This window comes from Pterocles gutturalis, unplaced genomic scaffold (genome assembly GCF_000699245.1).
Source record: "Pterocles gutturalis isolate BGI_N339 unplaced genomic scaffold, ASM69924v1 scaffold20055, whole genome shotgun sequence".
Lineage (NCBI taxonomy): Eukaryota > Metazoa > Chordata > Aves > Pterocliformes > Pteroclidae > Pterocles > Pterocles gutturalis.
The window spans coordinates 8,888-19,127 of record NW_010143887.1 but is presented as its reverse complement, the minus strand read 5'-3'; the positions used below and the strand labels follow the sequence as shown (position 1 = coordinate 19,127).

Here is a 10,240-nt window from a genome sequence, read left to right as displayed (position 1 = left end):
GATCGGTGGGCCTGCAAGCCCCCTCATAAGGCTCACGGGGGGGATGCAAAGCCTGGTAGAGGGCTTGGTGCGTCCCTGAGGAGGTGTGTGAGGGTTGGGGGGCTGGATGGTGCTGCAGTCCTTCCCCAGGGGCCCCTGTGCAGCAGGGAGAAGCAGGGTGTTCTCCATCAGGGTGGTCTTTGGGGTCCTGGGGCCTGCGAGGTGATGGCAGGGTGGCGGTGATGGCCTGCCCTCGTCCAAAGGCAAGTGGGCCAGTCGGGAGCACAGCTTTGCAAGGGACTTCTTACAAACCTCTGTTTCCCAGGGTAATGCGCAGCTGAACAGCACTTGTGTTTTGTAGGTAGTGAGAAACAAGGACAGTGGCACCGCACTGGATGGTGGTGATGAGCTCACATCTTGCTTTGTTCTTCCCTGGTCAAAGCTGTGCAGATGGATTTATTCCAGTAACTTTCAGTCATATTGAGGTGAGGAGATAACAGCTCTGGTTCCCTACTATTTTCTGACCTAGCTTTTAGCAGTTCTGCCTAGAGGAGTGGAGTTCAGTCCTGCTTCCTGCAGCGCTCCCCTAGGCTGCGCTAGAACCCTACAGCAGCCACACCTGTGCGCCAGCAGCCAGCTTTTTGAGACAGAGGATGGTTGTGGGTTCTGCCCTCCTCCCTCTGACACACCCCTCCCACCCCCCAAGAAATCCACTGAGTTTGAAAGGAAGAAACTTTTTTTTTTTTTTTAAAGTTCCCTATGCAGCTTGGTGCCTGAATATGTGGTTTTCCTATCAGTAGCATCAGAGTTTGGGCTGGGAGGTTTGCTTTGCACAAAGCAGAATATAGGCTTAAACTAAGCTGTTATGTTTCTGCAGAACCAGTGTAAGAATGAGAAGAGTTTACTATTGATGACAGAGAACTATATGCATGTAGAAGCAAGATAGATGAACAGTTAAGTGTGTTAGTTTGGTAACTTCACTTTTAGAGTTATTCCTGTAGATACAGCAGAAAACACATAAATGTGGAAAGCTAGAGAACTTCGGTGGATGAGTTACCATGAGCTGCTAGTAGCAGAAGGTGGTGGTGCATGCTTTCTGTCAAATGCTCAAAGCTAGCTTTGAGCAAAAGGGTGACTGCTGCTCCTCTCTGTTTGCTCTTGGAGGTTTGGACAGACCTTTGGCAGGATGTTGGGATTTCTGAAGAACCCAGTTGTGGTTACTGTGGAGATAAATATGAACCTCGTGGCGTTGACTGTGATGGGATTAATAAGCCGTCTTTGGGGGCTTTCCTATCCACGGGCTGTAGTGTGAGTAGAATAGTTTATTTTCTACTTGAATGACACAGACTTTTGTTTTTTAAACATTTACAAGTAAGAATGCATGAGCGGAAGAGCAGAGCTTGCGTGATGTCAGCTTCTCTAAATACGGTGATAGTGTTTCCTGAATAGGAACTCCCTAGTTTCTATTAGAGAAAATGTAATAAAATAAAAAATTAATAAAAATAAAATTAAAAAATTAATATAAACTTATTGAGGAGAAGGTGAAGAGGCAAAGCTTCATTGTGTTCTTAGCTTTCTGCCAGTAAATCACTGTTTCCTTTCTTAGTATCCCTGTAGCCTGCAGGATACTTCCAGTTAGATTTGACACACTTCTGCCTCTTGTGTTTCAGTTTCGATGAAGTTTATTATGGCCAATTCGTTTCCCTCTACATGAAGAGGATCTTCTTCGTGGATGACAGCGGCCCACCTTTTGGGCACATGCTGCTAGCTTTGGGAGGTAGGGCGTCTCCTGAAAGTGGGACGTGTCTGTTGCCAGTTGCTATGGAAGAGAGAAGTGCTGGATAGAAGTGATTTGTCAGATCCTGTTTCTGGGGAAAAGCACAAGGCAGCTGAGAGGTTCTGATGTAGGGAGAATTAGAATTTCCCTTATTTACTGTCCTTAGGAGGCTATTGCATGAGTGCTGGGGAGGTGATGGAGCCATGTATCCATTACCTCATTGTTATGCAGTCCTTTGGATAAAGAGAAAGATAAGGTGAGAGCTATGTTAGTGATGAGAAATAGGAGGCAACAAGCTGACTTTCAGGCCTGAGTTCCTTTCTGTAGGTGGGATATGCACAACATAAAAGGGTCTGGATGGGAAGGAGAGATTAAATATACATGTAACTTTGTCACTGAGAATCTGTTGTTCACAATTTATATTCTTTGTGTCTCTGCACATTATCAAGCACTGCTGCAGGCAAAACAGTACGAAAGAGGACCCTTTTGGGAAAGAGGGCTTTCATGTGTGGAAGAGCTCTGTGTTTGAGAAGTGGTTGCAGGACCACTTTAGCACCAGTTTTTATACTTGGCACTGGAAGTTCTGATTTGTTGCTTATGTTGTAGGTTACTTAGGAGGATTTGATGGAAACTTCTTATGGAACAGGATTGGAGCTGGTAAGAGCTGATTTTAACTGTCTCATTCTTTTGAGAAAAAGAGCTGTATTTCAGCGGCTGACAGATTCCTTCTGCCTGACTAGTGGAAATAATGCTTTATCTGACACCTTCAGTTCTCCTCCTAAATAAGTCTTCTGTGGGTCTCTAACAGGAGTTTAAGGCGCTTGATTCCATAGCACAGACTTTTAAAATCAGTTAAAACAGTTTAAGCAATACAAGATGGACAATAAATTAGTAAGAGTAGGAGTTATATTCAGCAACTTCTTGTAAGGAGTTCTGTATTGATCCATGTTCTCTGCAATTAATAGTTTCAGAATTTGTGCATCACTGTTGTCTCCTGTTTCAGAATATAGCATGAACGTTCCTGTGTGGTCCTTGCGACTCCTGCCAGCCCTGGCCGGTGCTCTCTGTGTGCCTTTAGCGTACCAGATTCTGGTAGAACTGCAGTTCTCCCACTGTGCTGCACTTGGGGCTGCTCTTCTGATTCTCTTAGGTAGGATTATTCCCATGAGCTCCATTTTTCATACAGGGGAAGAAGGGTCCCTTTTCCCCTTGTGAATTTTTAGGGTGCATAAAAGGCTGGAGTAGAATGCTAACAACACCTCGGAGCCCGCTTTCAGCCCTGGCCTCTCTCAGTCTCTGCTGAGTGTCTGTGGTCCCCTCTATCCTTACAGCTCTGCAGCAGGTTGCCATTACAGGCCGAGGCTTTAGACAAGTTCATTTCATTATTAGCAAAGCGGGCAGCCTTAAAAGCCTCACAGAAACCCACATTTCTTGCATCCAAGGAGACCTGTACTTTCTTTCTCAGAGGTTTACAGGGTGAGTTACAACGAGCTGGTTCTAAACAGCGGGACGACCCTCCTTAAAGTCAGAGCTCATCTAATTTCTTCATCTCAAAACTGCAGCAAACCAGTCTGTGCCCTTAGCACCATGATTTGACACTATTCTGGTGTGTATAACTCACTTGGTTGTTTCCTCTGAGAGTCCTGCTGGCAGCTGCCTTTTTTTTCCTCTCAACAGCCTTTTGGCAGCCTGATAAGAGAAACCTCTCCTAGCTACCGGCTGCTCCTGGCTCAGGGAATCCTGCACAAAGCAGCTCATTGCAGCTCCCTTTCTCGAAGATTTATCATCATGCTCATTGCCTGCCGGGGTCACTGCCTTGCTCTGTTTGCCTTGAAAAGCACCTCTCTGGATTTCCCAGCACTGATTTTTTTTTTTTTTGTGCCTTTGTAGGCAAGTGCAGCACCTTTATCTGCCTCCTGCCAGACTTTACTACTTGCCCCCACCTCTTTGTCCTTGGAGACAGTTATTGCCATGCACTTTGCTCCTGCTGGAACTTTTTTGTCCCTTTAAACCCAACACCTCCCTATTACAGCCAGTAAGATTGCAAATGAATGTGCTGTCCTTAAAGGGGCCGGCCCTTCTCTTGGATAACGATGCGATTGTCTGAGGTAGCATTTGCCTATAGATAAGTTTCTCTAATTTTGTGTCTGTCTCTCTTTTCCAACAGAGAACTCATTGATCACTCAGTCAAGGTTCATGCTTCTGGAATCAATATTGATTTTTTTTATCCTACTTGCAGTTTTATCCTACCTGAAGTTCTACAATTCACAAAGGCACAGGTAAAGCTGGATTGTCTCCCATCCTTTTGGATATTCTTGTGGTGACTCTTTTTTGTCACAGTGTGTTTTTTTTCCTGTAAGTCACTTCACTGGTCTGCAACTTTTAGTAAAGTAAAATTATCTTCAAACTGAGTCCAGCAAGTGATTGAATACATTTCTTTTGTCTGTAGTAGCAGAAGGCAGGTAGCGCGCTCAGTTTTGCTCTTCAGGATACAGAGAAGTACATTTAACAACACCCTGTAGGTCAGGGCTGAGAGCTGGTGGCATGGAGGTTCAGAATGAGATACCTGTGTGTAGAATAAGGAATAGGGGAATCCTGCAAGCTTTTTCAAGTTAAATTACCTGAATTCAGGATCCTGAGAAGGTGCCCAGATCTCACCATAGCATGCTTTCCTTTGTCCTTTTATTTAAGCTCTTTCTCTGGAAGCTGGTGGTTTTGGCTCCTCTTGACTGGAGTAGCTTGTTCTTGTGCAGTTGGGTAAGTGATGATGTCTTACTTTGTTTCAGTAAGCTGACTTTCCTCCCTGCCATCTGAGGTGTCAGTGGGGCTTGGGATTTTCAAGACTGATTCTTTGTGCTGTTCTGAGGAGACATCTCCTTGACTTTTTAATGAGTTAGGTTGTTTCTATAGAGAGGATGTTCATTCACAGTGGGTATGGTCCTGTGAAGAACAAAACATGTTTCTCAGGGATGGCTTTATGTTACAAAATAGCATCTGCATTTCACCTGTCCCTTCTACTTGCCTCAAGCTTCAGTAAGCCTGAATTTAGGGACTCTGTGCTTTGTGATCTGCTACCTTGTTATCAACAAGGTTCTCAGTCACTGTGGTTATTTAATGTAATTGGCAAACAAACGCTACCTTCTGGTGTCAAAGCCTTGAAGCTTCTTTATAGTGTTGTACCAAACTTGTCATGGATCTAAGTTCTTGTTCAAGAACCGTTCAAGAGCAAGTTTGAATGTTTATGTGTAGTTTTTAACTGTGTTCATTTTTTATGCACTTTCTTCTCAGAGTGAAATATATGGGCTTGTTTACCTATATGCTGCTGTTGGCCATCGCAGGACTCCACTTCTGGCACATGATAGGAGACCAGAACTTCTCAAACGTAGGTAGCACAACATACAAATTATATTATGTGTGACTTTTCAGTGGAGGAGCCAGCCAGGAGCTTTGCAAGCCCACAGATAACAATGCTGTCTGTAGATGGTTTCTGTACTAAAATTCCTTGTAATAGTCTGCAACCCCTCATATCACAGAACAGTTTCCCAGCTCAGTTGCTGGAGGAGATGGAGTTAAATTTCAGATAAGCGTGTGTGTGTGACTGGCTTTTCTGCTCTTACCCATGTCTTGGTGATTTGTGGCTCAAAACCTGTACTGTTTCACAGACCTCCTGCTGGCTCCAGTTCAGATCCTCAGTGGAAATTATCCAGCTGTCCTCAAAGTTATAGCTGAATGAGGGTGGTTGGGGAAACTTAAAAAAGACAAACACAACAAGCCAGATGCACTGGTATTTTTAATATTTTTAATATCTGGAGCATGAAACCATTGAGTTCTTGATGTTCTTCTAGGTTTCCTTGGTGTGCCATTTTCTAGCAAGGGGACTGGCCCTCGTCATCATCCCAATGGCAGTGTACCTGTCCTTCTTCTATGTTCACTTGACTTTGCTGTATCGCTCCGGGCCCCATGACCAGATTATGACAAGTGCTTTCCAAGCCAGCTTAGAGGTAAAGGAAGTGTGGTCATGAAACTGATTTATTAAGGGAGAAGAGGGGGAAATCCATCTTGTGTTCACTATTAGAAGAAAGGTGTGCAATCTTCTTCCTTGGATCTTGCCTGTTTGTTCTGTTTATGTCATTTAACCACTTTGCTGCTGTAGTACTGCTTTAAGATGAAACAATATTGACTGAAATCCTAATAACGGATGAAAAGCTTTTCTCAGTGAACCAAGAACAATATGTTCACTCTTCTGATGAAGATTTGTCCCTTGCTACAGGGAACTCCACAGAAGTAGATACAGTACTGAACAATTAAGTGATGACATTGTGGAGTACAGGATGACAGTATGATTTTCTGTAGAAGAGTGCTTAGTCTGTCTTTTAGAACAACATGGCTTTAGGCGTTGGTGTGTTTACTGTCTGCTGAGGATGGTGCTGCGAGACTTGATTTTTGTAGATACAACCAAATGAGAAGGCATTGTGCTAAGACACGGCTATGTTAAAGTGACAGGTGACTCTTAACAGACTTCAGACAGCCTTTGGGTTGTTTCTTCTTCCTTCCACTTATCCTATCATTGTGCTTTGCAGGGTGGACTGGCTCGAATCACTCAGGGTCAGCCCTTAGAGGTGGCCTACGGCTCTCAGATTACTCTGCGGAACGTGCTGGGCAAGCCCGTGCAGTGTTGGCTCCATTCTCATATGAATACTTATCCTATCAGGTGAGGAATCTGGTTGGATCTGTATTATTAGGATGAAAGTATGCTCTGGTTCTTCACCTGCCAGTCCGAGTATCTCAGTTTGGATCCTGGCAAATCTCTTCTTTAATCCTTAAGAGCACACTGTGGATGTACAGATTCTCTGTGCCCGGTAGGAATGGAGCCAGTGATGTGGTACTGGTTTGTATTGCTGCAACTCTGTTGAGCACAGAAATGTACTGTTAAGCACCTGTGGGTTTTTTTAACCTTCTGTACAGGTATGAGAATGGCCGGGGTAGCTCCCATCAACAGCAGGTGACCTGCTATCCCTTCAAGGATGTGAATAACTGGTGGATTGTCAAAGATCCTGGAATGTGAGTACGCAAGAGATTTAAATGCTGTAAGCATAGCTTCTATACACCATCAAAACCTAAGCAGGGCATAGCTGGATTAGACAGAACTATTCTCTGCTTATGGGCATCGAGGCCATGTGTGATCCTGAGGAAGTAATTTAAGCTGCAGAGTTGGGAAGGGCAGCTCTTTGCACCATCCTCCTCAATATGGTAGAAGCATTACTGAGGACTCCAAAATTCTGTCTGAACTGCTCCTGCCAGAATGTGGGCTGTACTGTGCACAAGGGGAACTTCAAAGACTCATGAGACCAGTGGGAACTCTTCAGGTGCTTTGCATGAAAGGGGAGTTCTGCTTTTTGAAGTGTGTGAGCCATGGCATTAGAGTGCCTTGATGAGTTTTGTCAGACTTGAATGAGTCTGAGAAGAGAGTAGAAATCACTTTTGCAGAATGAGTATTTCTTTGTATTTAAAGTGTGGGATGAGCTGTAGAATCTGCTGCATTGGGAGGGATTCCAAGTGGGCGCCTGCGTCTGAGAGGCCTGGTTTGTGCTGAAGTGCTTTGCCATTGTAACTGTCAGTGGAGAGTGGGACTCTTTGTTCTTGTAGTTTTGCCAGTAAAAGCCCTTGTGTGATATCATTTCATACTGTTCAAAAAGTTGCTTTTGTAAGTTTCTTACATTGCACTGGGAACTGTATAAAGAGCCCTACCAGCAGGACTGTTTGCCATTAGAGAACATTTCCACTTTGGGAAAGTTTGTCCCTACTGCAAACCTTTCAAGCAGGGACTCTACCAGACCCACAGAAACCCAGTATCTTCTTAAAATTCTTCAAACTCAAAACTCATGTGAGCCCTGGAGGATGTGAAATCCTTCTATAGAACAGTAAAATACAGGCAGCAGTTAGGTGAACTGCAGCGTTCCCCCTTGCCAAAACTTGCCTTAGCCCTGTCCGGAAGCCAGATGAGAGTTTGGTCTTCGTGGTGGAGATAGCCACTGATCTCTTTTATAATTGTGCCAACAGTGACATCCGTTGTAGTCTGAACACCTGTCAGACCTCAGTGGAGCACTTACTCATTTCACAGAATCCATCCAACAGCTGTGTGGTGGGAATAATCTGAACTCAGAATCCTGGCTGACCCTGATTGAGACCACTGACCTAATGACGGGGGTGTCGGTATCCCATTACCGATCCTCTGAGTCACCCTGCCCTTAACTCACCTTTACCTTGATGAGCTTTGCTTCCGTTCTGGTACAACCTATAGATTGCTTTAATTTCTCACCTTACTGCCTAAATGTCCCTGCCTACAGCTTCTTGACCTAACAGTTTGGTCATGACGACAAGGTTGCATTATATATAAAGAAGAACGTAACCACTTCCTCTTGGGTGTCACTCCATCAGGCAGCAGCTGGTGGTGAGTAACCCACCACGTCCTGTCAAGCACGGACACATCGTGCAGCTGGTCCATGGCATCACGACTCGGTACCTCAACACGTAAGTCCTTCCCTCATCCTCTGCTGAGCCTGCTGGCTCTTTCTGCTTTGTTGTATCTCAGAATAACTGTTTAGGCTTTGAAGCATTCACATATGCTGGAAACTGCCTGTTATTCATGGATTCTTAAAATGGTGGGGCTAGGAGGGACCTCATGTCCTGTGGTTAGTTATATAAGCCCAGAGAAAGGATGCTGTACGCATATTTATTTTTTGCGGTTGACTTGGCAGTGGGTTTTGATACTAATCCCAAGCTGTTCAGTGGCTGCGAGCTGTTTCTGGTCTTTTCTACTAGTGGCCTTTAGCGGGGCTAATGGTGGTTTTGCCCATGTTCACAATTCCTGATAATTCTACAGATTCCTAAATACATAGTCCCCTGGGTGACTCTTCATCCTTGCCCCCTCACTGCCTCTGCTCCAGGCACATGAACATAGTTTGTTTGTGTGACCGTTAACCCAAGTCAACTCCACTGGCTTTGATGGCATACTCTGCATGAAAGATGTGCTCTGAAACTCAGGAAGAAGTGTTGGGGGGGATCCGGTGTGCTGTGGCTGATTGCCAGGGATTCTTGCCTGTTTTGCTTCCAGGCTGCTTCCTGAAGGCTGTCTGCGTGTACTTGAATATCACTCGGATTAGGAAGGGGGTTGTTCTGAGCCTGGGTTTTTTGCTATGTCCCTTCCAAACCTAATTTGTTCGTTATTGGAAACCCCAGTGAACAGCATCTCTGTTTGTCACAATCGGTGCTTGTTCTCAGCCTGGCATAGCAGGAATCTGTACCGGCTTCCTCAGAGCCTGTTCCTGGCAGCTCTTGGTAGCGAGGAGTGTTCTCTTTCAGAATAAACAGTGCAATCTGTATAAATTAGTTACTTGGTTTTGCTTTATTACTGACTCAGGTCTAAGCCAATTCAATACCTTTATGAGTTTGCTTTTTAGATGAATTTGGGAGCTGGTGTTGGAGGATCTTCCTTTGCTTGTCTTTTAGGCATGATGTTGCTGCCCCTCTTAGCCCCCATTCCCAAGAAGTTTCCTGCTATATCGATTATAACATTTCCATGCCAGCACAGAACCTCTGGAGAGTGGTGAGTGGCTGAAGGGAAGGGAGGAGCTCATCATGTTCCAGCAGAAACAGCTGAGACAACATGACGATCAAAAGACGTCGTTCTGTTGTAGGAAATTGTAAATCGGCAGTCTGACACGGATGTGTGGAAGACAATTCTGTCAGAAGTGAGGTTTGTCCACGTGAACACCTCTGCAGTGCTAAAGGCAAGTGGATTTATGTTTATGTGCTCTTCCTCCATGCAGCTCTCGTAATCTCATAAACTACTAAACTCATCTCTCTACTCCTAAACCAGTAAAACACATAATCAAATAAGTAAATAAAAGGAAACAATAGACTTGCTCAGTGTGATAAAAGGGCAGTGTGTGTATCAGGTACTTCATTCCTTTTCAGCGTGCAGAGCTGTCCTGCTTCTCAGGAGGTCCTCACCACTGTACTCAGCTGGGCCTTAACTACTGCCTCAGAAATGGATGCTGAGCCTGTGTGTAGTGTGTGACAGCAGCTGGAATCGTTAAGGATCTCTTCACAGAATTTGCCAGAATAACTTACGGCTGTGGCATTTGTTGAGACAGTGTTGCATGGTGACTGTTCACATCCTTTCTAGCAGTCGCTTGCTGTGATCCACTGCTCAGGCAGGGCCTAGGAACTTGCATCCTGAAGTTCAAATTGGCAGGGCTGTAAGTTTACAGTCATCTTTCATTTCCAGCTCAGTGGAGCGTCTTTACCCGAGTGGGGATACCGGCAGCTGGAGGTGGTTGGAGAGAAGCTGTCCAAAGGCTACCACCAGAGCACGGTGTGGAATGTGGAAGAGCACAGATACGGGAAAAGTACGTCTCAACCATGTTCTCAAAGATTTCTGTGACTGAGGGAGGCTTCGTGTCGATGGGAAGGTGGTGGCGT

At 45.0% G+C, this 10,240-nt stretch overlaps 1 protein-coding gene across 1 annotated transcript in view; it reads left to right on the top strand.

Annotated features, from left to right (window-relative positions):
- Positions 1-339: 339 nt before the first annotated feature.
- POMT1 (protein-O-mannosyltransferase 1) overlaps positions 340-10,240 on the top strand; it is a 12,919-nt gene continuing 3,018 nt past the window's right edge. Inside the window, exons 1-15 of the mRNA XM_010084926.1 lie at positions 340-464; positions 1,144-1,287; positions 1,650-1,756; positions 2,363-2,413; positions 2,760-2,906; positions 3,924-4,035; positions 4,448-4,513; positions 5,045-5,138; positions 5,602-5,757; positions 6,337-6,467; positions 6,722-6,817; positions 8,195-8,287; positions 9,266-9,362; positions 9,454-9,546; positions 10,047-10,167. Of these exons, the coding sequence (XP_010083228.1) occupies positions 1,166-1,287; positions 1,650-1,756; positions 2,363-2,413; positions 2,760-2,906; positions 3,924-4,035; positions 4,448-4,513; positions 5,045-5,138; positions 5,602-5,757; positions 6,337-6,467; positions 6,722-6,817; positions 8,195-8,287; positions 9,266-9,362; positions 9,454-9,546; positions 10,047-10,167 (1,486 nt within the window). The 5' untranslated portion in view covers positions 340-464; positions 1,144-1,165. The remainder of the gene's footprint in view (positions 465-1,143; positions 1,288-1,649; positions 1,757-2,362; positions 2,414-2,759; positions 2,907-3,923; positions 4,036-4,447; positions 4,514-5,044; positions 5,139-5,601; positions 5,758-6,336; positions 6,468-6,721; positions 6,818-8,194; positions 8,288-9,265; positions 9,363-9,453; positions 9,547-10,046; positions 10,168-10,240) is intronic.